The 27670-nt window shown below is 43.4% G+C and overlaps 1 protein-coding gene across 5 annotated transcripts in view; it reads right to left on the bottom strand.

Annotated features, from left to right (window-relative positions):
- RYR3 (ryanodine receptor 3) overlaps nucleotides 1-27670 on the bottom strand; it is a 485624-nt gene that overhangs the window by 247886 nt on the left and 210068 nt on the right. For all 5 annotated transcript variants that reach the window (XM_075282947.1, XM_075282949.1, XM_075282950.1 and 2 more), the window contains 8 exons: nucleotides 26081-26155; nucleotides 24246-24324; nucleotides 10942-11054; nucleotides 9594-9699; nucleotides 6755-6848; nucleotides 5906-5980; nucleotides 5671-5827; nucleotides 2991-3155 (listed from right to left, as the gene is read on the bottom strand). In XM_075282947.1, the coding sequence (XP_075139048.1) occupies nucleotides 2991-3155; nucleotides 5671-5827; nucleotides 5906-5980; nucleotides 6755-6848; nucleotides 9594-9699; nucleotides 10942-11054; nucleotides 24246-24324; nucleotides 26081-26155 (864 nt within the window). The remainder of the gene's footprint in view (nucleotides 1-2990; nucleotides 3156-5670; nucleotides 5828-5905; nucleotides 5981-6754; nucleotides 6849-9593; nucleotides 9700-10941; nucleotides 11055-24245; nucleotides 24325-26080; nucleotides 26156-27670) is intronic.

Genomic DNA, 27670 nt, shown 5'->3' with positions numbered 1-27670 from the left:
CTAATACTGTAAGGACTGGTAGACTAACTTAAGGAAGCACTCCGCTAAAAAAAATGTGGACTTTCCCATTTGAGCTGAAGCTTGTGGGTACTGTAATGGCAGTAAATAACTTTATTTTCAGGTTATGTGTTTCCTGAAGGAGCACTTACCGCTGCTCTACTCCTCCAATTTACACAATGTTTCCTGTATGAACAGGAGGTCAAATTTAAAGTGGTAGTCTTTTAGAGCTTTGGTCTGATTTCTATACACTTGCATTGTAAATGTGACCTCCTGTTCATACAGGAAACACTGTGTGCATCAGAGGAGCATATGTGAGGATAGTGCTTCGAAGGGGAGCATATGCTAACTTTACAATAAAAGGATTAGTAAGTTATTCAGAAACATAGCATCACACACTGGCTCATTTTCATATGGAATAAAAAAAAAATACAGGTGTGCTCCTTTAAGTGTATGAAGACCTGCAAACTCTCCCTCTACCAATGATGTTGGGAGAATGACATTAGGCATATGGCTACCTTTTTTCATGGGAAATACAAATGATAAAAAAAGGTTCTTACTATAATTTGGTTAAAGACTCTAATCTCTCATGGAACCAACTCACTACAATATCCTAATATGCAAGAAAAACTCTTGACAGGGTGCTAGTCGCAACAAACAATTGGATGCCTGCACATAGACACCTGTAGCATACCATTTTGTGACACAATATCACCAAATTCTTTTGTTGTGAAAAGCTATCAATACACACATATCTGAACATGTTCAGTCAAAAAGACAGGTAAGAAAGGAGATACCCGTAAGTCACCCCAAAAGGTGTCTGGCAACAGTTTATTCCACTTTCCACAGAGACAAACATATATGCTTGGCCGAGCTGCGTGTGAATGTGTTTGGGGTATTGGGAGGACAAGCTATCAGCTAAATGAGTGTTCATTCTACAGTTTCTGAAGGTGTTGGGTCGGTACCCCATGCAATTTGGCCATAGCAGACACTCTGTGGCAAAAACTGTGGCATTTAAGAGTACCTGCAAAATGTATGGGATTCTGACTTATCCTATCCACACATTGCAGAAAAAAATCTGCAGTGGAAATGCTGTGATTTCAAAAACACCCACATCTATGTAAATAGCATCATTTCAACTATACCTACAGAAACACAGGCATTTTCTGTATAGGTATAATAGGGTAAGGAACTTAAAAGCGTGGTTTTTCTCACAATGCGTTTTGGATGTGGCTCTCTATGTTACTTACTATACTTCATTTTAAAGTCCTTTCTTTTGTTTCAGGATAAGGATAACTTCCATAAATGAAACTGTCTATACAGTTAGGGCCAGAAATATTTGGACAGTGACACAAGTTTTGTTATTTTAGCTGTTTACTAAAACATGTTCAGAAATACAATTATATATATAATATTGGCTGAAAGTGCACACTCCCAGCTGCAATATGAGAGTTTCCACATCCAAATCGGAGAAAGGGTTTAGGAATCATAGCTCTGTAATGCATAGCCTCCTCTTTTTCAAGGGACCAAAAGTAATTGGACAATGGACTCTAAGGGCTGCAATTAACTCTGAAGGCGTCTCCCTCGTAAACCTGTAATCAATGAAGTAGTTAAAAGGTCTGGGGTTGATTCCAGGTGTGTGGTTTTGCATTTGGATGCTGTTGCTGTGACCAGACAACATGCGGTCAAAGGAACTCTCAATTGAGGTGAAGCAGAACATCCTGAGGCTGAAAAAAAAGAAAAAATCCATCAGAGAGATAGCAGACATGCTTGGAGTAGCAAAATCAACAGTCGGGTACATTCTAAGAAAAAAGGAATTGACTGGTGAGCTTGGGAACTCAAAAAGGCCTGGGCGTCCACGGATAACAACAGTGGTGGATGATCGCCGCATACTTTCTTTGGTCAAGAAGAACCCGTTCACAACATCAACTGAAGTCCAGAACACTCTCAGTGAAGTAGGTGTATCTGTCTCTAAGTCAACAGTAAAGAGAAGACTCCATGAAAGTAAATACAAAGGGTTCACATCTAGATGCAAACCATTCATCAATTCCAAAAATAGACAGGCCAGAGTTAAATTTGCTGAAAAACACCTCAAGAAGCCAGCTCAGTTCTGGAAAAAGTATTCTATGGACAGATGAGACAAAGATCAACCTGTACCAGAATGATGGGAAGAAAAAAATTTGGAGAAGAAAGGGAACGGCACATGATCCAAGGCACACCACATCCTCTGTAAAACATGGTGGAGGCAATGTGATGGCATGGGCATGCATGGCTTTCAATGGCACTGGGTCACTTGTGTTTATTGATGACATAACAGCAGACAAGAGTAGCTGGATGAATTCTGAAGTGGACCGGGATATACTTTCAGCCCAGATTCAGCCAAATGCTGCCAAGTTGATCGGACGGCGCTTCATAGTACAGATGGACAATGACCCGAAGCATACAGCCAAAGCTACCCAGGAGTTCATGAGTGCAAAAAAGTGGAACATTCTGCAATGGCCAAGTCAATCACCAGATCTTAACCCAATTGAGCATGCATTTCACTTGCTCAAATCCAGACTTAAGGCGGAAAGACCCACAAACAAGCAAGACCTGAAGGCTGCGGCTGTAAAGGCCTGGCAAAGCATTAAGAAGGAGGAAACCCAGCGTTTGGTGATGTCCATGGGTTCCAGACTTAAGGCAGTGATTGCCTCCAAAGGATTCGCAACAAAATATTGAAAATAAAAATATTTTGTTTGGGTTATGTTTATTTGTCCAATTACTTTTGAGCTCCTAAAATGTGGAGTGTTTGTAAAGAAATGTGTACAATTCCTACATTTTCTATCAGATATTTTTGTTCAACCCTTCAAATTAAACGTTACAATCTGCACTTGAATTCTGTTGTAGAGGTTTCATTTCAAAACCAATGTGGTGGCATGCAGAGCCCAACTCGCGAAAATTGTGTCACTGTCCAAATATTTCTGGCCCTAACTGTATAAGATTTGTATACTTACTCTTCTTTTTAGTGGTCCCAGTCGTGCTGTCTTGGCATCTTGGGCTTTATAAGTCAGCCACAGGCCACTGTCTACATGCTGAATAAAGCAAATGGAATCCCCATACTTAATTTCTGCAACTCCCATTCCATCAATGTCTCGCTTCGGGCCAGAGTCCAACTTTTCCTATATTCAGAAGAGAAAAACCAGTAAACATTAGCAAAAAAAACGTATATTTACAGTAAAAAATATTATGAGAAAATGAAAAAACATAGTAACTAGAGATGAGCGAGTAGTATTTGATCGAATTACTCCCCGCCATAGGTATGCGTGTAAGCAGTCGAACACCAAACGGTTAAGCGCATGAAATAATCGATGCATTTAACCCCTTGGTGTTCAGCCGCTTACACGCATACCTATGGCGGGGAGGTATTCGATCGAATACTACTCGCTCATCTCTAATAGTAACTTTTTGGTCCGATAGATGTATTATTCTATTAATAAATGTAAAAAAAAAAACTGAAAAAATATCCCAGAATTTTGATGGGCAATCTTCAAAAGGTTGCAGAAATTGGAAAGTTTGTTCATTGGGCTCTGGTGGTATAATTACAGTCCAAAATGACACGCTGCATAAATTGGTGGCCCGTGACTCATACTTTGTTATCAAGCAGTTCAGCTAAAGCGGGCCAGGAAACAAAAAGACTGTGACCTTTACAGGAACATGTTAATTATACAGAGTTAAATCCTATAAACTCCTCCTAACAATGTTTTATTTGTAAATGCCAGGAGCCTGCTGCGTGTTACCAAAATTAAGACAGAGAGGTGGCTTAAAAAAAGGACTAAATGACACAATAACACTTCATTATTACAATATGCCGACTTGTATAGTTCAGATTTCCTAAGTCTATAGTCTCTCCTGGCGAGCAAGAATAAAGAGTTTTGACTGATTCCTGTACATGTGTTATACTTGCATCTATTTAGGCTGTACCTTATTTAATATCCTGCAGGTGGAAAAAAGATGAAGCTAAATCTAGTTAACAATCACTGTGTTGCATAGTTTTATAAATAACCAAATACCCTGCTGCTAAGGCAAGGACTCCACAATGACTCTGCCAGCGACACACATCACATATGGTGATAGACTGCAACGTTTTTCTTCCTAAATTGCAAGTAATGAAATTAAACGTGAACACATTATGACAGTGGCCAGAAACCCAGCAAGTTTGTATATCTGGCAACTGTGTTGTTTAAAAGGATCCTATCATTAAAATTCAATTTTTTGTCCCTAACACAAGGAATGGCCTTAAGAAAGGCTATTCTCCTACCTTTGGATGTCTTCTCCGCGCCACCGTTCCGTAGAAATCACGGTTTTTGTCAATATGCAAATGAGTTCTCTCGCAGCACTAGGGTGGGCCCCAGCACTCAAACAGCACTGGGGGTGTCCCCAATGCTGCGAGAGAACTCTCCAGCACCGCCTCCATCTTCTTCAGGAACGTCTTCTTCACACGTCTTCTTCCAGCGGTGGCTTCAAACTTCTAGGCCTCGGCCCTAGGGCAAAACTGACTGTGCATGCCTGCTGGCCACAAGAAAATGGCCACTTACATAGTGCTGTAAGCGGCTATTTTCTTGTGGCCGGAGGGCATGCGCAGTCGGCTTTGCCCTAGGCCTAGAAGTTTGAAGCCAGACGCGTGAAGAGGACATTCCTGAAGAAGATGCAGGAGTCACTGGAGAGTTCTCTCGCAGCATTGGGGACGCCCCCAGTGCTGTTTGAGTGCTGGGGCCCGCCCCCAGTGCTGTGAGAGAACTCATTTGCATACTGACGAAAATCGGGATTTCTACGGAATGGCAGCACGGAGAAGACATCTAAAGGTAGGAGAAGGATAGCCTTTCTTAAGGTTATTCTGACATGTTAGGGACAAAAAATTGTGTTTTAATTTATGATCCCTTTAAAGATGGAGCAACTTCCAGGTTGCAATGTGACCACGTTCACTATTTGAGATGCAGGTGTCATGATACTGCGCTCTTTGGTAGTGCCAAAAGCTCTGTGCAATCCTAATCTAAAGGATGTCCCAATTTAAATGTACAAGCCCATGGACAAATATCACATTGATTCCAGTGTAATATATTTCCGTACTGCAGGTGAATTTCATCACCAAAACGAAAGGGTTTTCCCAAGAATGTAACCAAACTTAAACTTGTAGAAAGTTACAAGTCAAACATTTTTACAAATATAAATTTCTTAAAATTTTGCAGTTTTCTCTAACCATCTTGTTGGTGACAGTCTATTGTCTTGATTAGTTGTCAATAGATAAGGCCATAAATGCAGGGACCTTCAATGGTCTGAGACAAAACCACTTTTTTTTTTTTTTTTTTTTTTTTTTTGTAGCCAGGTTATCTGCATCCACGAGGCTGCCTTAACTTACAGTTTAGATTATTTCCTTGTTTTTTTTCTATATATACACTTGAAAGGATGAGATAATGCACTGTTCACACGTGCACTATGGTGTCTGTTTATAAAGCAAAGCCTTGTACAGATGTACATTTGTTATGTAGATTATGTTAGGTAAGTACTGTATGCACAGTTCATATTGGTCCATATCAAAATGGGGTATGAAATATAATTTAAACAAATATCGTGCAAATTTATAATGTATCATGTTTTTTTCATGCTCTGTAAGTTCTATAGGCTATGATCTTCTACCTTTGAAGCTCTGAAACAGAATGCTGAAGACTTGGTATCAGACTTTGCTCGGTCTTGTAGCACTAATCCTTGGTCCTCCGTTAGTGCCAAATACTGCCCAGTTGTGATATGCCGTAGGCGGAATGTCTGACCCCATCTGATGTGACTTCCACTCCAACTAAATAAAAAAGAACATTTAGGAAGGGATTTCCTCGTACGCTCTTCTGTGACCAATGTAAGAAATTCATATAGTTACCTTATTCTAAGGGGTTCCACTCTCCATAAGGACCTGGCACGGACACCTGCTCCCCCTGCTTCATAATTTACTTTCCTAGAAAGATAAAACCAAAATTGTAGGTTTCTCATTTACAAAAAGTTCTTCTTGATGGCTTATCCTTGGGAACCAGTCATGTTTAACATCGTGTCTGATCTACAGGCAGCATGATTTATAGTAGAAAGAGCTGAGCAGATTGATATATTGTTTTGTGATACAAGTTCCTGTGCAGCTTGTCATTTATTCATCTAATTCTCAGCTCATCCTTGGCCTAGGAGTCCAGTGGGCGGTGCCTAAGTAGCAACTGACTGTTTTCTTTGTCTAACTTACTAAACAGGACTATGCACTGGACTCCTACTCATAGAAGGTACAGGTATTTAAAATAAAATTCAAGATAAAGTGCTATTGCTGCAAAACTGAATGTAAACCTGCCCGGCTCTCCCTGTGTTATAACATGACAAATCTGGCACATTTTTAGAGTATCTACTTCAACTTTATACCACTTATTTGTCTTAGTTTCTGACAATAAATGCGCCAAACATTTGGCACACAAAGTTGCGTATTATTCCCAGCCCATATTATCAAACCCACCCCTTTTCCTGATAAGCAATGTCCACTTGATGGGCAAGATGCAGAAACTATTACAAGTGTCTAAAGACTTAGAAAATGCGATGTATTGCATGTACAGTTCTTTGGTGACAATCAGGATTCTGGTGCAATTTCATTAGTTTATCAGCACCAATATTTGGGTTTCAATAGAACTCATGAAAATCAACACCAACCAAAGAACATGATTCCATCCCAATAAATCCTAATATCCTTCAATATTACCTATGTTGAGCTTCTGCTGGGTCAGTAGATGGGATTGTCAAACATTCATCATGGCCATGGAAAAACCGGACCACATGTCCACCGAGAAGATACCCTAAAATATAAAAAGGAAATTAAATGAGGATACTAATAGTATAACATGCAGCAAACCAATGTTATATTATTAATCCAACTATGCCTATTAATGTTATGCAATGTTAAAAAACCTATGTAATAATCTGACAATATACCGTATATACTCGAGTATAAGTAAAATTTTTCCCATAAAATAGTGAAAACAAAGAAGATTTAAAAAAATATAATAAAATAAATAAAAGTTATAAATCCCTCCTTTCCCTAGAATACATATAAAAGTAGAAAATGACTGTGAAACACAAACACATTAGGTATCCCTGTGTCTGACAGTGCCCGGTCTCCTGAATATAGGGTTTCTGCAGTGCTCCTGTTCCATCGGGAAGAGGTTAATAGGAGCACCGCAGATCCCCTATATTCAGCCAGGCTGGATTCTAAGTGGGGGAAAAAAAACAGTCCTCAAGCTCAAGGAAAGGGGAGACAGACAACCAAAACACCCCCTCCCCTTTCCCAGCACCCTGCAACTACTGCACCCAAAACTCCGACCATTCTAATTTTTCAAATTTTCCAGTAGCTGCTGCATGCAGAAGGTGACTGACCCATTGTTCATCCTTTTTCCTAAAAAAGACCCCTTTCATGTCGTACAATGGAGGCCCCAGACGTCAGACCCCCAGATCTGACACTTATCCTGTAGGTAGTAATTAAAGGCTGTCTGTATAAAAAAAAACATTTAAGGGCTAGTTCACGTGTTGGGGTAGTCGAGGAATTTGATAAGGAAAAAATCTGCTTCAGGAATTAGGAAGCGTTTTTTGGAGCATTTTTTAACATGAGGCGGTTTTTGGAACATTTTTTGGAGCATTTTTTTATTTCAGGTTTGCTCTTCCAGCACAATGAATGGACCTTGACAAAACCACCTGGCATTTTTGAGGCAGTTTTTGCCAAAAAAAAACGTGCCAAAAACCGCTAGCGGTTTTCGGCAAAAAATATGATAGCGGTTTTTCAGCCTCCCATTGACTTGTATTGATTTCCTAGGGTGAAATCCACCTGAAGTAAGGTCATGTCACTTCTTTTTTCCGCTAGCGGAAAAAAGAACGCTAGCGGTCTACATAGACCTCTATTGTGAGGGGGCGATTTTGAGGTGGATTCCGCGTCAAAATCTGCCCCATGTGAACGAGCCCTAAGAAAGCAATCCATACAGTGTATATAAATACAATCCTTATGTTTAATTTCTGGAATAATAATAAATAAATAAACAAATAAAATAATAAATAAATAAATAAATAAATAAATAATAACACTATTCAGAAGAAGTAAAATAAAGGGAATTGTGTCTTCCTATGAACAAATCACATGGATCCTCTATTATACATTCATGAAATATATTTGTTGGGCTACTAATACGCACATTTATCAGGGAACTGTGGTTAAGCTATTTAATCATTTGGTTAAAAATGTAACCATGACATTTACTGAAGACAAATGAAATGAGAGCAGAATAGCAGAGTTTAAAAAAGGTTACATAGATGTGACACTTATCAGTGTGCGTCATAGCCAGATCCTCAGGGCATTGAGCTCAACATGATAAGGATAAAAACAGAGGGATTTTGCTGCTCCTGTCAATTTCAATGCTAATGGTAGATTTGGCGTTTCAGGCCATTAAACAGAGACTGTGGTTCAGACGAACCCTTTGTGCCTTACAACCTAAGAACAGAGAGCTATAATCAAGCTGTATCTCTGGGGCTCCAGAACCAAGACTGTGAGACGGACAGAAATAGGACGTTATTTTATTTCCAGGCTTCCTCTAAAAGCTGCTCTATTAACTCTAAAAACTGGACTACTCTGATCATTTATAACAATCTGAAGAAATTCATGTTACATCAGCTTTGTATATGTATATACTGTATATATGTATTTTCTATAGTGTTGTACAGTGTCAGGCTGAGACTCCTTGGGCCCACCAGACAAAATTATTCAGGTACCCACCCTCCAATAACCCTTTATAGTCTTCTAGAGGACCATTATTATGTTGGGGATCCTCTGGTACTCTGCATCTCCAGTGTCAGACTGGTCCACCAAAGCATAACTTTCAGATTGAACATGGTGTCTGATCAGCGTGTTTGAATACGGATTTCCAATAAAGAGTTGTTTTCGAATATACCAGGTCAAGCGCAGTTCTTCCTTGGATTTATCCTTATCCTAAGGTGGTCCTATTGATCTTTTCCATATTGCTGTGCTTCCCAGACTGGGCTGTGGAAAGGACTGCTGCTATACTTACCTGTTACTATCCAGAATTTTGGGGTATTCCCTTTAAGACTGTGCAAAGGATCTGTATTTTGGGATCATTCCGTTTAATACTGTGTAATAGACCAGCTCGGTGCACCCACCATTTTGATTGAATGCTCAACATGACAGACCCAGTTTTAAGTTCCTTAACCCCCTATAGCATCAGTATTCATATTCTTAAACAGGGCACAGTGCCCCTTCCCCAGACTTTAGAGCTCAGGTGTATCTCCAACTTATGAATCTCCAATATAGATATGGCCCTGACATCACTCTTTATAATGCTGAATTGTAAATGATATTTTTACTTACTTAACGTGAAAATTATTCTACAAACCAAAACATCATATACAAGCAAGCTGCAATTTATTATTCTGATCTTTGGGCTCAAGACACTAATATTGATTCTGCATATCTAAAGTTGACTTATTCTAAGCACTATGTGCCAGGGTTAGATGTCCCAGAGATAATAGTATAAGGAGCTCACCTTCTTCCACACTGCTCCCAGAGCACGTTGGATGGACATTCCAGAGGGTCTGCATAAAAGAGGCATCCACCTGGATGTTGCTCATTCCATTGGATATGGATAGATGCTGCCAAAGATGATAACGTTTAACAGATTGTAATGCTGTAGTATGATTAAACATGGTATTGTATTACTGATACTAGTATATGTAGTGTAGTCTTGTTTTAAACACAATGGCAGGGAATTCAGTTTCTGGTGTACAGGGATGACATTGAGGGGTATGTTGGGTACAAGCACCGTTCTTGTATCAAATGTGCACTAGAAGCCCCAAACCGCGCCTCTTCTGCCATATTGCGTGCAGTTATTTGGTGTGAGTTAGAATGGAAACCTACACCAGCGCCTAACTGTAATAAATTTCCATTCTGGAGCAGGGAAAGCCGACAAATTTATAGAGAGGCCACATCCCCTTCATAAGTCTCCCATTCCCAGTGGCTGTTTATTAAGACCGGTGTATGATAAGCCAGTCTTAATAAATTTGTGGATTTTAGTTGTGTCTAATCCTTATAGAGAACAACTAAAATCATTTTGTGATCTAACTATGTTTAACACATGAATATCACACTGTAACTTAGTCATTAAACAAAAACCTCTCATAGTGAATTTGGTGATTGATCTACAACTAGTATGTTTTAGAGCACAAGAAAGAGCACTATAGTATAAAGTGTTGTAGAATGGATTTAGTGTAAATTGCATTTTAACTACTGAAATTCCTGCTCATTCTGGGACTAGGAGTCCAATGGTGGCCATGTTCCATATGAGTTTGCGTACAGAGATAAATGTCAACCACTAAGCAGGACCACTTACTGTAAACCCAGGATGAGCAGGACTTTCAATGATCAAAACACAAGTTATACCAAATGTTTTCCCACAACTATTGTATGCAGTGGCATACAAAAAAAATGTAGCGGTAGCGGCTGTTGCCGGGCCCCTAATGTCCCGGGCCCCTGTGGCAGCTGCTACCCCGGTAGTTACGCCCCTGATTGTATGTATTAGTATGCTCAGCTCTTTCTGCTCTACAGCATGCTGCCAGCAGATACAGTAGGACAACCAACTGAGATCTTATAGGCTCTTTTTAGGTGGAAATCAACATTTTTCTAAAGATTGCCTATTTTCATGGTTGCCCAAGTTAAACAGTAAGCCTGGAAAGGCATACTCTATTGATTATTTATTGACACTTATAAGTACTATTTATTAGACGTGTGTTTTGCACACTCATATCAGGACAGACCTCAACAAAAGGGTCTTATGAGAACATATTACCAGGCAGAAGAACAATCAAGTGGATTCTACACAAATACATGATACTTACCAGATATCTTTCAGAGGACACACTGACTAAAATAAGATCATCCCCAATACGAACTTTCTCTCCTTCTGATCTTTGTTTAGATGCAGGATGTATTGTCCACCAACAAGCTTCTCCTACAAATAAATATACATATTTAAATACTGTTCTGTGTATATGATGGGTCAAGGTCTAGAAACAATACTCAAGACCAACATATACCCAGTGGATGTGTACATAGCATAGCAATAGGACATATAGCTGTAAAGCTCCTAACACATTGCTGAGTAGCCATGGCCCTTTTCTACTCTGTAATATCCTGATGTATTTTTGTTAGTGCCTACTTGCATGGCTTTATGTCTGAACCGTGGCTATGTCTACTTTTGTAACCAAAGTAAACCTAAGTAATATTGCACTATTTCATTCAAAGTATTTTTACATTTAGTGTCTATATCTCTTATGCAGACTATTTTATTATTATTATTAGAGATGAGCGAACAGTGTTCTATCGAACTCATGTTCGATCGGATATTAGGCTGTTCGGCATGTTCGAATCGAATCGAACACCGCGTGGTAAAGTGCGCCATTAATCGATTCCCCTCCCACCTTCCCTGGCGCCTTTTTTGCACCAATAACAGTGCAGGGTAGGTGGGACAGGAACTACGACACCGGTGACGTTGAAAAAAGTAGGCAAAACCCATTGGCTGCCGAAAACATGTGACCTCTAATTTAAAAGAACAGCGCCGCCCAGGTTCGCGTCATTCTGAGCTTGCAATTCACCGAGGACGGAGGTTTCCGTCCAGCTAGCTAGGGCTTAGATTCTGGGTAGGCAGGGACAGGCTAGGATAGGAAGGAGAAGACAACCAACAGCTCTTATAAGAGCTAAATTCCAGGGAGAAGCTTGTCAGTGTAACGTGGCACTGACGGGCTCAATCGCCGCAACCCAGCTTTCCCAGGATCCTGAATGGAATACACTGTCAGTGTATTCCCGTATACCCGATATATACCCCCGATACCCGTTCCAACGGTGTGCCCCCCCACCTTCACCCCAGAAATACCCTGCAAGTCCCCTAGCAATAGAATTGGGGCTATATACACCCACTATTTTTGCTACTGCCATATAGTGCCAGTTTCTGACTGGTAATTCAAAGAATATATTGGGGTTATAAATACCCTCATTTCTTGCTACTGGTATATAGTGCCATTGTCTGACTGGGAATTCAAAGAATATATTGGGGTTACGTGCACCCACAATTTTTACTACTGGTATACAGTGCCATTGTCTGACTGGGAATTCAAAGAATATATTGGGGTTATAAATACCCTCATTTCTTGCTACTGCCATATAGTGCCAGTTTCTGACTGGTAATTCAAAGAATATATTGGGGTTACGTGCACCCACAATTTTTACTACTGGTATACAGTGCCATTGTCTGACTGGGAATTCAAAGAATATATTGGGGTTATAAATACCCTCATTTCTTGCTACTGCCATATAGTGCCAGTTTCTGACTGGTAATTCAAAGAATATATTGGGGTTACGTGCACCCACAATTTTTACTACTGGTATACAGTGCCATTGTCTGACTGGGAATTCAAAGAATATATTGGGAATACAAATACCCTCATTTCTTGCTACTGTCATATAGTGCCAGTTTCTGACTGGTAATTTAAAGAATATATTGGGGTTACGTGCACCCACAATTTTTACTACTGGTATACAGTGCCATTGTCTGACTGGGAATTCAAAGAATATATTGGGGTTATAAATACCCTCATTTCTTGCTACTGGTATATAGTGCCATTGTCTGACTGGGAATTCAAAGAATATATTGGGGTTACGTGCACCCACAATTTTTACTACTGGCATACAGTGCCATTGTCTGACTGGGAATTCAAAAAATATATTGGGGTTATAAATACCCTCATTTCTTGCTACTGGTATATAGTGCCATTGTCTGACTGGGAATTCAAAGAATATATTGGGGTTACGTGCACCCACAATTTTTACTACTGGTATACAGTGCCATTGTCTGACTGGGAATTCAAAGAATATATTGGGGTTATAAATACCCTCATTTCTTGCTACTGCCATATAGTGCCATTGTCTGACTGGGAATTCAAAGAATATATTGGGGTTACGTGCACCCACAATTTTTACTACTGGTATACAGTGCCATTGTCTGACTGGGAATTCAAAGAATATATTGGGGTTATAAATACCCTCATTTCTTGCTACTGGTATATAGTGCCATTGTCTGACTGGGAATTCAAAGAATATATTGGGGTTACGTGCACCCACAATTTTTACTACTGGTATACAGTGCCATTGTCTGACTGGGAATTCAAAGAATATATTGGGGTTATAAATACCCTCATTTCTTGCTACTGCCATATAGTGCCAGTTTCTGACTGATAATTCAAAGAATATATTGGGGTTACGTGCACCCACAATTTTTACTACTGGTATACAGTGCCATTGTCTGACTGGGAATTCAAAGAATATATTGGGGTTATAAATACCCTCATTTCTTGCTACTGGTATATAGTGCCATTGTCTGACTGGGAATTCAAAGAATATATTGGGGTTACGTGCACCCACAATTTTTACTACTGGTATACAGTGCCATTGTCTGACTGGGAATTCAAAGAATATATTGGGGTTATAAATACCCTCATTTCTTGCTACTGGTATATAGTGCCATTGTCTGACTGGGAATTCAAAGAATATATTGGGGTTACGTGCACCCACAATTTTTACTACTGGTATACAGTGCCATTGTCTGACTGGGAATTCAAAGAATATATTGGGGTTATAAATACCCTCATTTCTTGCTACTGCCATATAGTGCCAGTTTCTGACTGGTAATTCAAAGAATATATTGGGGTTACGTGCACCCACAATTTTTACTACTGGTATACAGTGCCATTGTCTGACTGGGAATTCAAAGAATATATTGGGAATACAAATACCCTCATTTCTTGCTACTGCCATATAGTGCCAGTTTCTGACTGGTAATTCAAAGAATATATTGGGGTTACGTGCACCCACAATTTTTACTACTGGTATACAGTGCCATTGTCTGACTGGGAATTCAAAGAATATATTGGGGTTATAAATACCCTCATTTCTTGCTACTGCCATATAGTGCCAGTTTCTGACTGGTAATTCAAAGAATATATTGGGGTTACGTGCACCCACAATTTTTACTACTGGTATACAGTGCCATTGTCTGACTGGGAATTCAAAGAATATATTGGGGTTATAAATACCCTCATTTCTTGCTACTGCCATATAGTGCCAGTTTCTGACTGGTAATTCAAAGAATATATTGGGGTTACGTGCACCCACAATTTTTACTACTGGTATACAGTGCCATTGTCTGACTGGGAATTCAAAGAATATATTGGGAATACAAATACCCTCATTTCTTGCTACTGCCATATAGTGCCAGTTTCTGACTGGTAATTCAAAGAATATATTGGGGTTACGTGCACCCACAATTTTTACTACTGGTATACAGTGCCAATTTCTAACTAGGAATTCAAAATGCGCAAGGCTCCCGGAAAGGGACGTGGACGAGGCCGTGGGCGAGGTCAGGGGAATGGTTCTGGGGAGCAAGGTAGCAGTGAAGCCACAGGGCGTCCCGTGCCTACTCCTGTGGGGCAGCAAGCATTGCGCCACTCCACAGTGCCAGGGTTGCTTGCCACATTAACTAAACTGCAGGGTACAAACCTTAGTAGGCCCGAGAACCAGGAACAGGTCTTGCAATGGCTGTCAGAGAACGCTTACAGCACATTGTCCAGCAGCCAGTCAGACTCTGCCTCCTCTCCTCCTATTACCCAACAGTCTTGTCTTCCTTCCTCCCAAAATTCCGAAGCTTTACAGAACAATAACCCAAACTGTCCCTGCTCCCCAGAGCTGTTCTCCGCTCCTTTCATTGTCCCTCAACCTGCCTCTCCACGTCACGATTCCACGAACCTAACAGAGGAGCATCTGTGTCCAGATGCTCAAACACTAGAGTCTCCTCCATCTCCGTTCGATTTGGTGGTGGATGACCAGCAACCCACCCTCATCAACGATGATGTGACGCAGTTGCCGTCAGGGCATACAGTTGACCGGCGCATTGTGCGGGAGGAGGAGATGAGACAGGAGTTGGAAGAGGAAGTGGTGGATGATGAGGACACTGACCCGACCTGGACAGGGGGGATGTCAAGCGGGGAAAGTAGTGTGGATGTTGAGGCAGGTGCAGCACCAAAAAGGGTAGCTAGAGGCAGAGGCAGAGGTCAGCAGCTTAGGCGAAGCCAGGCCACACCCGGAATCTCCCAAGATGTTCCAGTTCGTACCCAGCCCCGAAAAACTCCCACCTCGAGGGCACGTTTCTCGAAGGTGTGGAGTTTTTTCAAGGAATGCGCCGAGGACAGATATAGTGTTGTCTGCACAATTTGCCTCTCGAAATTGATTAGGGGCTCTGAGAAGAGCAACCTGTCCACCACTTCAATGCGCCGTCATTTGGAATCCAAGCACTGGAATCAGTGGCAGGCAGCAACGGCAGGACAAAGGCCGCCTGCCGTTCACGCCACTGCCACTGCCTCTGCCACTGCCTCTGCCTCTGCCACTGCCACTGCTGACTGTGCTGGCGATGCACTCCAGAGGACGAGCCAGGACACCACTTCATCTGCCTCCGCCACTTTGTTGACTTCTCCCTCATCCTCCCCTGTTCCTGTCTTATCTCCTTCTCCTGCACCATCAAAGGCACCATCAGGCGCTTCTTTACAACAACCCACCATCTCTCAGACATTGGAGCGGCGGCAGAAATACACTGCTAACCACCCACACGCGCAAGCCTTGAACGCCAACATCGCTAAACTGCTGGCCCAGGAGATGTTGGCGTTCCGGCTTGTTGAAACTCCCGCCTTCCTGGACCTGATGGCAACTGCGGCACCTCGCTATGCCGTCCCTAGCCGTCACTACTTCTCCCGGTGTGCCGTCCCCGCCTTGCACCAGCACGTGTCACTCAACATCAGGCGGGCCCTTAGTTCCGCGCTTTGCACAAAGATCCACTTGACCACCGACGCGTGGACAAGTGCATGCGGACAGGGACGCTACATTTCACTGACGGCACACTGGGTGAATGTAGTTGAGGCTGGGACTGCTTCCCAAACTGGCCCGGTGTACCTCGTCGCCCCGCCTAACATTCCTGGCAGGGACACGAGAAGAACACCCCCCCTCCTCCTCCTCCTCTACCGCCTCCTCCTCCGCCACCGCCTCCTCCTCCGCCACCGCCTCCTCCTCCGCTGTTAGATTGACCCCAGCTACGAGTTGGAAACGTTGCAGCACTGGCGTTGGTAGATGTCAGCAGGCTGTGCTGAAGCTGATCAGCTTGGGGGACAGACAGCACACTGCCTCCGAGGTGAGGGATGCCCTCCTCGATGAGACGGCAATATGGTTTGAGCCGCTGCACCTGGGCCCAGGCATGGTCGTTTGTGATAACGGCCGGAACCTGGTAGCAGCTCTGGAGCTTGCCGGACTCCAACATGTTCCATGCCTGGCCCACGTCTTCAACCTAGTGGTGCAACGTTTCCTAAAGAGCTACCCCAATGTTCCAGAGCTACTGGTGAAAGTGCGGCGCATGTGCGCCCACTTTCGCAAGTCGACAGTAGCCGCTGCTAGCTTAAAATCTCTCCAGCAACGCCTGCATGTGCCACAACACCGGCTTTTGTGCGACGTCCCCACACGCTGGAACTCAACGTTTCAGATGTTGAATAGAGTGGTTGAGCAGCAGAGACCTTTGATGGAATACCAGCTACAAAACCCTAGGGTGCCACAAAGTCAGCTGCCTCAGTTTCACATCCATGAGTGGCCATGGATGAGAGACCTTTGTGACATCCTACGGGTCTTTGAGGAGTCCACAAGGAGGGTGAGCTCTGAGGATGCGATGGTGAGCCTTACAATCCCGCTCTTGTGTGTTCTGAGAGAATCCCTGATTGACATCAGGGATAACTCAGATCACACAGAGGAGTTAGGGATAGCATCCGATCCGTCACAGCTGGAGAGTAGGTCCACACATCTGTCCGCTTCACTGCGTTTAATGGAGGAGGAGGAGGAGGAGGAGGAAGAAGAGTTGTCCGATGATGTGATGGTGATACAGGAGGCTTCCGGGCAACTTCGAATCGTCCCATTGTTGCAGCGCGGATGGGTAGACATGGAGGATGAGGAGGAAATGGAGATTGAACTTTCCGGTGGGGCCAGAGGAGTCATGCCAACTAACACTGTGGCAGACATGGCTGAGTTCATGTTGGGGTGCTTTACAACCGACAAGCGTATTGTCAAAATCATGGAGGACAACCAGTACTGGATCTTTGCTATCCTTGACCCCCGGTATAAAAACAACATCTCGTCTTTTATTCCGGTAGAGGGGAGGGCCAATCGCATCAATGCTTGCCACAGGCAATTGGTGCAGAATATGATGGAGATGTTTCCAGCATGGGACGTTGGCGGCAGGGAGGGCAGTTCCTCCAGTAGGCAACCAAGTTCTCACCGGTCCACACAAACGAGGGGCACACTGTCTAAGGTCTGGGACACCTTGATGGCACCCCCTTGCCAAAGTGCCGCCACGGAGGGTCCTAGTGTCACCAGGCGTGAGAAGTATAGGCGCATGTTGCGGGAATACCTTTCCGACCACAGCCCTGTCCTCTCCGACCCCTCTGCGCCCTACACGTATTGGGTGTCGAAGTTGGACCTGTGGCTTGAACTTGCCCTATATGCCTTGGAGGTGCTGTCCTGTCCTGCCGCCAGCGTCCTATCTGAGAGGGTGTTCAGTGCAGCCGGTGGCATCATCACTGACAAGCGCACCCGTCTGTCAGCTGAGAGTGCCGACCGGCTCACTTTGATAAAAATGAACCACCACTGGGTAGAGCCGTCATTTTTGTGCCCACCTGTGTAAAGCACCCCAACATGAAACTCCATGTTTGTTCTCAACCTCTCCAATTCCTCCGCATCCTCATACTCATCCACCATAAGCGTTGCACAATTCTGCTAATACTAGGCTCCCTCCACCCTGATTTCCCCCAACTCTGCTGGTTAGAGGCTCCCTCCACCATGAATTGGTCCAAACTGGGCTGTTTAGCGGCTCCCTCCACCATGAATTGGTCCAAACTGGGGTTTTTAGAGGCTCCCTCCACCATGAATTGGTCCAAACTGGGGTTTTTAGAGGCTCCCTCCACCATGAATTGGTCCAAACTGGGGGTTTTTAGAGGCTCCCTCCACCATGAATTGGTCCAAACTGGGGTTTTTAGGGGCTCCCTCCACCATGAATTTCCCAAAACTTGGCTGTTTAGAGGCTCCCTCCACCATTAATTGGTCCAAACTGGGCTGGTTAGAGGCTCCCTCCACCATGAATTTGCCCAAACTGGGCTGTTTAGAGGCTCCCTCCACCATGAATTGGTCCAAACTGGGTTTTTTAGAGGCTCCCTCCACCATGAATTGGTCCAAACTGGGCTGGTTAGAGGCTCCCTCCACCATGAATTTCCCAAAACTTGGCTGTTTAGAGGCTCCCTCCACCATTAATTGGTCCAAACTGGGCTGGTTAGAGGCTCCCTCCACCATGAATTTGCCCAAACTGGGCTGTTTAGAGGCTCCCTCCACCATGAATTGGTCCAAACTGGGTTTTTTAGAGGCTCCCTCCACCATGAATTGGTCCAAACTGGGCTGGTTAGAGGCTCCCTCCACCATGAATTTCCCAAAACTTGGCTGTTTAGAGGCTCCCTCCACCATTAATTGGTCCAAACTGGGCTGGTTAGAGGCTCCCTCCACCATGAATTTGCCCAAACTGGGCTGTTTAGAGGCTCCCTCCACCATGAATTTCCCAAAACTTGGCTGTTTAGAGGCTCCCTCCACCATTAATTGGTCCAAACTGGGCTGTTTAGAGGCTCCCTCCACCATGAATTTGCCCAAACTGGGCTGGTTAGAGGCTCCCTCCACCATGAATTTGCCCAAACTGGGCTGTTTAGAGGCTCCCTCCACCATGAATTTGCCCAAACTGGGCTGGTTAGAGGCTCCCTCCACCATGAATTGGTCCAAACTGGGTTTTTTAGAGGCTCCCTCCACCATGAATTTGCCCAAACTGGGCTGGTTAGAGGCTCCCTCCACCATGAATTGGTCCAAACTGGGCTGGTTAGAGGCTCCCTCCACCATGAATTTCCCAAAACTTGGCTGTTTAGAGGCTTCCTCCACCATTAATTGGTCCAAACTGGGCTGGTTAGAGGCTCCCTCCACCATGAATTTGCCCAAACTGGGCTGTTTAGAGGCTCCCTCCACCATGAATTTGCCCAAACTGGGCTGGTTAGAGGCTCCCTTCACCATGAATTTCCCAAAACTTGGCTGTTTAGAGGCTCCCTCCACCATTAATTGGTCCAAACTGGGCTGGTTAGAGGCTCCCTCCACCATGAATTTGCCCAAACTGGGCTGTTTAGAGGCTCCCTCCACCATGAATTTGCCCAAACTGGGCTGGTTAGAGGCTCCCTTCACCATGAATTGGTCCAAACTGGGTTTTTTAGAGGCTCCCTCCACCATGAATTGGTCCAAACTTGGCTGTTTAGAGGCTCCCTCCACCATTAATTGGTCCAAACTGGGCTGGTTAGAGGCTCCCTCCACCATGAATTGGTCCAAACTGGGTTTTTTAGAGGCTCCCTCCACCATGAATTTGCCCAAACTGGGCTGGTTAGAGGCTCCCTCCACCATGAATTGGTCCAAACTGGGCTGGTTAGAGGCTCCCTCCACCATGAATTTCCCAAAAGTTGGCTGTTTAGAGGCTCCCTCCACCATTAATTGGTCCAAACTGGGCTGGTTAGAGGCTCCCTCCACCATGAATTTGCCCAAACTGGGCTGTTTAGAGGCTCCCTCCACCATGAATTGGTCCAAACTGGGGTTTTTAGGGGCTCCCTCCACCATGAATTTCCCAAAACTTGGCTGTTTAGAGGCTCCCTCCACCATTAATTGGTCCAAACTGGGCTGGTTAGAGGCTCCCTCCACCATGAATTTGCCCAAACTGGGCTGTTTAGAGGCTCCCTCCACCATGAATTGGTCCAAACTGGGTTTTTTAGAGGCTCCCTCCACCATGAATTGGTCCAAACTGAGCTGTTTAGAGGCTCCCTCCACCATGAATTTGCCCAAACTGGGCTGTTTAGAGGCTCCCTCCACCATTAATTTGCCCAAACTGGGCTGGTTAGAGGCTCCCTCCACCATGAATTGGTCCAAACTGGGTTTTTTAGAGGCTCCCTCCACCATGAATTTGCCCAAACTGGGCTGGTTAGAGGCTCCCTCCACCATGAATTGGTCCAAACTGGGCTGGTTAGAGGCTCCCTCCACCATTAATTGGTCCAAACTGGGCTGTTTAGAGGCTCCCTCCACCATGAATTTGCCCAAACTGGGCTGGTTAGAGGCTCCCTCCACCATGAATTGGTCCAAACTGGGCTGGTTAGAGGCTCCCTCCACCATGAATTTCCCAAAACTTGGCTGTTTAGAGGCTCCCTCCACCATTAATTGGTCCAAACTGGGCTGGTTAGAGGCTCCCTCCACCATGAATTTGCCCAAACTGGGCTGTTTAGAGGCTCCCTCCACCATGAATTGGTCCAAACTGGGGTTTTTAGGGGCTCCCTCCACCATGAATTTCCCAAAACTTGGCTGTTTAGAGGCTCCCTCCACCATTAATTGGTCCAAACTGGGCTGGTTAGAGGCTCCCTCCACCATGAATTTGCCCAAACTGGGCTGTTTAGAGGCTCCCTCCACCATGAATTGGTCCAAACTGGGGTTTTTAGAGGCTCCCTCCACCATGAATTGGTCCAAACTGGGCTGTTTAGAGGCTCCCTCCACCATGAATTTGCCCAAACTGGGCTGTTTAGAGGCTCCCTCCACCATGAATTTGCCCAAACTGGGCTGGTTAGAGGCTCCCTCCACCATGAATTGGTCCAAACTGGGTTTTTTAGAGGCTCCCTCCACCATGAATTTGCCCAAACTGGGCTGGTTAGAGGCTCCCTCCACCATGAATTGGTCCAAACTGGGCTGGTTAGAGGCTCCCTCCACCATTAATTGGTCCAAACTGGGCTGTTTAGAGGCTCCCTCCACCATGAATTTGCCCAAACTGGGCTGGTTAGAGGCTCCCTCCACCATGAATTGGTCCAAACTGGGCTGTTAGAGGCTCCCTCCACCATGAATTTCCCAAAACTTGGCTGTTTAGAGGCTCCCTCCACCATTAATTGGTCCAAACTGGGCTGGTTAGATGCTCCCTCCACCATGAATTTGCCCAAACTGGGCTGTTTAGAGGCTCCCTCGACCATGAATTGGTCCAAACTGGGTTTTTTAGAGGCTCCCTCCACCATGAATTGGTCCAAACTGGGTTTTTTAGAGGCTCCCTCCACCATGAATTGGTCCAAACTTGGCTGTTTAGAGGCTCCCTCCACCATTAATTGGTCCAAACTGGGCTGGTTAGAGGCTCCCTCCACCATGAATTGGTCCAAACTGGGTTTTTTAGAGGCTCCCTCCACCATGAATTTGCCCAAACTGGGCTGGTTAGAGGCTCCCTCCACCATGAATTGGTCCAAACTGGGGTTTTTAGAGGCTCCCTCCACCATGAATTTGCCCAAACTGGGGTGTTTAGAGGCTCCCTCCACCATGAATTTGCCCAAACTCTGCTGGTTAGAGGCTCAATCCACCCTGATTTTCAAAACAAATGTTGGTGCCAACCTCAACTTACTACAAGGGCCAAATTCACTGCTGGTGACAAGCTCTCCTCACTGCAAGTGCCAAATACACATGTTTCAAGGTGTTTTCCTACTGTCAGAGAGGTGGTATTGAGTGTGTAAAGTGTGTAGTTGTTAGGCTGTGATGTTGGGGTAATAGAGGGTCTTTGGTGTGTTAGATGCCCCCAGACATGCTTCCCCTGCTGTCCCAGTGTCATTCCAGAGGTGTTGGCATCATTTCCTGGGGTGTCATAGTGGACTTGGTGACCCTCCAGACACGGATTTGGGTTTCCCCCTTAACGAGTATCTGTTCCCCATAGACTATAATGGGGTTAGAAACCCGTTCGAACACACGAACATTGAGCGGCTGTTCGAATCGAATTTCGAACCTCGAACATTTTAGTGTTCGCTCATCTCTAATTATTATTATTATTGTTATTATTATTATTATTAATATTATTATTATTAGTTATTTATATAGCACCATTGATTCCATGGTGCTTTACATTTGGGGGGGGTTACATACAGTACACATAATATACAGACAAATATAATACTAACAATGCCCGACTGGCACAGTGGGGTCGCAAGGGCTTACAGTCTATAAGGGGAGTGGGATAGAGACAGAAGGAGAGGGGGAGACTGTGCAGATGGTGGTGAGGTGATAGTAGTGTTATTGGAGGTTGTAGGCCTTCCTGAATAGGTGAGTCTTCAGGGCCTTCTTGAAGCCTGTGGTTGTGACTACATCTCTTATGCAGACTATTAAAAAGCCAATAAAGTCTGATCCTACAAACATAGTACCTTCCATTTAACTCCTACTTTCTACATATATGGGTAACATGACATATAAATTAGATTTAAAATCAAGTAGAAGGGAGTATGACTGCTTAATCTGACTGGATGTATAATGGGGCATTAAAAATTGGTTGTGTAAAGCAGTCATACATACACTTTAAAAACGAATCTGTCATGTTAAAATTGTTCAATTTGGAGGGCTGCATATTATAGCGCAGAAGGAGGTGAGCAGGTTCTTATAAAGTTATGTGAAAAAACATTGAGTAGAATTTGTATTTTCTTGATCTCAGTCTTATGCTTAGTCTGGGCTTATGTGAGTCTAGTGGGAAGTCCTACCTAATGATTGACTGGCAATGCTATGGACATTTTAAGCCCCGAGTGAGCAGGAATTTATATCAATACATTACTATTTATACTGAATCTTTCTCACAAAACTGTATATCATTCTGCTTAGCATCTTCTGCTATATAGCATGCTACTTACACTGGGTTCACACCAGCGTTCGGGTCTCCATTATGAGGTTTCCATCTTCTGCCGGCAGAAGATGGAAACCTGTCTGACCAAGTTCGGCCGTGAGCGCCGTTGAGCATTTTGTGCGCTCCGCGGCAAAACCGTTTTTTTAAACCAGACACAAAGTCCTGCATGTCCGACTTTGTGTCCAGGTAAAAAAAAACGTTTTTTCTGCAGAGTGCACAAAACGCTCACGGGCACTCACAGCCGCACACTTTTCAAACCCATTCAAATGAAAGATGCCGGCAGGTTTCCATCTCCTGTCCAGTTTCGTGCAGGAAACGGAAACCTGCAGAACGGAGGCCGGGATGCAGATGTGAACGAGCCCTTACACACTGTATTCAGTTTCCCTTTACAGTTTACAATTTATACACACTACAGCATGACAAAAGAGAACTGTGTGTGGCATCAAAAAGGTTGGGCTATAGATCCAATAATAAAAAGTACTTTAGTTACTGAACCAACTAAGTGCTTCACAGCATTTGGATATTTCAGCATCCCCCATGTATGGCTAGAATAATGTCTATAAGCAGATCAACACCGCAGCTCATGCTAAAGAAAAGGCCCTAGACCCTGGGAGATAGGGATGCCATGAATGGGGGGAGGATTAGGGAACGAAGGGGTTAACTTTAGAGGAGTTTGAGCGGGATCTTTGGGGGTGGAGTCAGAGGTTACTTAAGGAGGTGTGTAGGTTAGCCTGAGGTCAGTGAGTCAGTTACAACAGTTCCGAGTGGCCCACCCTCCCTTTATTAGTTAGCGTTTTGGGTGTTGTGTTTGCTGGGAGTTGGTGGTTAGAGCGCAGTTTGTAGGACATCATCGTTGGCATGTGGTCCCTGATGGGGTTGGTTAAAGCCTGGTATGTCCCCTAATTGGGCTTGGATCTCTTTAGGGGTTTCAGGCTTGTGTTACGTATAAATGGTTGGTAGCTCTGCCTGCGGTAGGAGTTATTGCACCTGGGCGGATTGGGGGCATAGCCCAGGGTGGGATAGGCTGTGAGTTAAGCACTTTATGAGGGATTAACTTCATAACTGTTACCATGGTTATTTATGGGGTTTTGTATTAGGCACCGCCCCTCTTCAAGGCGGGGCTTGTTAATATATCACTAGTAATATCTTGTGTGTTTAATAAATCGGCCTGAACAGGCCAATTTAAATCCAGTAAGTGATCTGTGTCTTTATTTAAATTAAAGGGTAATATTATTAAAGATGTGCCAGATACTGGGTAAGTTACTCAGAGTGAGGCCTTATTCCTCCATCCCAAGTCAAGCTAATATAGTGTATTACCTGTTGCTGTATCTTGCAGTCCAACATCAAAAGCAAGTTTATCTGTGAGGGATCTGGACGTTGTCAGACAAGTCAAGTACTGTAAAGTAGATTAAGATCAAATACAACAAATTATTTTTAGTATCAAATATAAAACTAAATATTATAGTAACCAATGTCAAATAGCTGCCAACATAGGCTTAGTAACAGGAAAATTGGTATCAAGCAAATTATGGTACGTTGTACAAGTGCTTCTACACTTCCTAAAGATGCTTATTCTGCTTTGTATGAATATTTCATGCTTATGTGAATTAGCTGAAATGGGCTTTTGGGGCATTTCTTCTCCTGTTGGAGCTTCACTCCCTGCTGTAGATAACTGCAGACAAAGTGTGACAAAGTGGGAAATGTGACTCATGCAGTGCAGGAAGGAGCTGGGTAATAGCTAGGGGCGGCTATCTCGAGGACAAGAGGACACACCCCTAAAGCCCTCTTCAGCTAATCTGCATAAGAGTAAAACATTGATTTTCATGAAAAATGAGCTGCAATGTAGAACAAGAAAGGCACCTTTGGAAAGTGTAGATGTTGCACTACAAGGTACTATCATTAGTTTGATACTGATTTTCCTCCTGACAGACTCCCTTTATGCACAAATGACTGCTAACAAGACATTTGGCTAGTGGAGCTCTACAGAACTGAAAACTTTTCTGTAGCCGTAGGAAGTTTTGCCACAGGAAGCATCAGCAATATGTTGTATGATGACACTCTTCTGGCTTCCACCCTTCCCATGATGCTGTAAACTACCTGGATTTTACAAGTAGTACTATATGAAACTGATATAGTCAATTGGCGCTGCTATTGGTGCTTTGGGTATGTGGACATCATAGAAAGAGGTCCCAGATCAAAAATTCCCTTCAAGAGACAAGCTAGGGGGCAGCAAAGTGAATGGGTATCTGGTGTTTTTTTGTGTACAGTTCAAGTAATGATGAAAAAAAAACTTTTGTAATATATCAGAGATAAATACTTTTACCAGTTATCAGCTCCCCTCCTGCCTACCAACCTGCTCAGTTCTGTCTACATTGAACACTCACAAATCAGATTATATAGAAGGCTATGGAGAAAATAGGAGGGATTGGGGAAGAGGAGCGCAGTGAGAGAGAAACAAACAAGCACACACAGCACAGTAGTGGTATGTGCTTGTACCCTTCATGTGACTGCTGGGGATTGGAACTGTATCATCTGCTGGGTCCATTGCAACTCAGGAAGAAATCAGTAAAAAAAAAAAAAAAAAAAAAGTTAAAATGCCCCTCCCCAATGTCTATTATGACCATAGATGGGACACAATGTAAAATATAATACAATACACTAAATAAAAAGGCAAAAATATTAAAAAAATTAAAGTTAAAAAAAATTAAGGAGACTGAGCAGTAGCTTGGCCATGATTGAGGATGGGAACTGTATGAGCTACTTGTTCCTTAAGGAGATCAGCTCTCCAATGTAGCTCGGGAAGTGGCATTCCTGGTGCTAATGTATCAGCCCTAGCTAAAAGAAAAAAAAACTAAGAAAAAAGTATTGCAAATATGTCCCCAAAGATCTATTACGACCTTATGTGGGGCACAATGTAAAAAAAAATGTACAAAAAACAAAGTTTAAAAAAAAGAACAAGACTGAGCTACAGCCTGACCATATGACCAAAGACATGATGCCACCTCCTGAGAAGAAGAAAGCAGCCATAATTTCTAATCCTGCACCATCTTTTTAACCCATAGAACATAGAAAAGACTAAGATATTTTCAGCCAAAGATTCAACATGAGCCCACTGAGCACTGACCACAATATTAAAGTATCTTGTTACTTACCATACCACTGAATGAATGTCGCAGTAAGATTGCATGGCCATAGAGTAACGTTCTATGTCCACCTCCTTGCGATGCCTGTAGTGTAATAGAAAAAATAATTAGCCAACTATTACAAAAATGAACTGATAGAAGGGGTGGGATGCATGTCCAGGGATGACCTAGAAACTCTATGGATGATAAGAAACAGAGGAATGTTTCATATGTATAATAATTGCCAAACATCTATATGATTTTCTATGAAAAGATCAAGATTAGTATTTTTTCCTATGAATATTTTTCATTATACATATGAATTAAATGACATGATCATACAAAAAATGCAACATGAATAATGACGGTCTTGTTTTTATGGAGCAATACATAATGCACTCACACCCAATGAGACATGCTGCAGACTGGGGACAAGCACGCTACATATCAAGCACGGCAAGCAAGCATAACAAATAAGACGTAGAACAGAATAATGTTAAAAGTGAATTTTTCCATTCAGACTTTTAACAAGTCAAGTCGTTTTTTGCTTCAGGTTATAGCATGACTTGTATTGTTCAGCTTGATATGTAGCCAGAGAGGATGCATTCTGGGTAGGGTTGAGCGATCGGGATTGGGAAAGATCAGATCCGGATCGGCAATTGAGCAAATTTCACGATCGGGATCGGCTGGAAAATGATCAAATATCGGATTTTAAAAACGATCCTAAAATCTCAAGATCAGCTCAACCCTAATTCTGGGTAGGTCATGGGCTCAGCTCTCCTCTACTTTGTCTTACCTTCCTTGTAAACTTCTTGGGAGCATTTAAAGAAAGTAAAACATTAATAAAGCAGCAAGGGAAGACAATACCAGTCACTATGAGGCTTCTATAGTTACATGTTACTCTTGTCTGTGGCATTAAAATATCGCCAGTCCTATAAACATGAGCTGAACATGTCCTTGTACAACAGTCTTTACCTTATGACGGTATGGTGATACGGCAAATGGAAAATATGCTGTTTAGTTTTTGTGCAGAAATCTGAGGTCAGTATCGGACTGGCCCACTAAGGTAGAAGAGGATTCTCCGGTGGGCCAAAGTTCTAATGCAAGAATAGTCCAGTGGAATACAGCTAAATTTGACTGATACTATGGTCTATAGTTTAGTATTTATGGAAGGGTGGTCCCCAGATCCAGTTTATTTGGTGGGTCCAACAATCATCTCTCTGACACTGTCTGAAGCTGACTCTTGGATTTCTATGAATTTACAATAGAGTGAATCTGTACATGGATTAGTCCCATTGTTAATGATTGGGGCTAAACCTCTCATTTCTCACCTGAAATAAGTGACTTGGTGAAAAATGCTGCATATTTACCTAAGCATGTGACTAGGAATGTGGAAACCCCATTCACATGCACAAGATGCAGATTTCACATGGACTCTAGGTGGAATATGTCATATATTTTGCATCAAATTATATTGTTTCAGCACAAACTTATAACCTATTAGGAGTCGGACTGGAACCTCCGCAGCGGCATGTGGGGGTTGCTGTCCTTCTCATAACAAGGACCGCAGCTTTCTCTTCTGGCGCAGGGGTGATGCTGGCCTGCCAGGAGCCTATATAT

The sequence above is a fragment of the Leptodactylus fuscus genome, chromosome 7 (genome assembly GCF_031893055.1).
Source record: "Leptodactylus fuscus isolate aLepFus1 chromosome 7, aLepFus1.hap2, whole genome shotgun sequence".
Classification (NCBI taxonomy): domain Eukaryota; kingdom Metazoa; phylum Chordata; class Amphibia; order Anura; family Leptodactylidae; genus Leptodactylus; species Leptodactylus fuscus.
The sequence above is the reverse complement of the archived record's forward strand: the minus strand, read 5'-3'. Positions and strand labels throughout refer to the sequence as shown.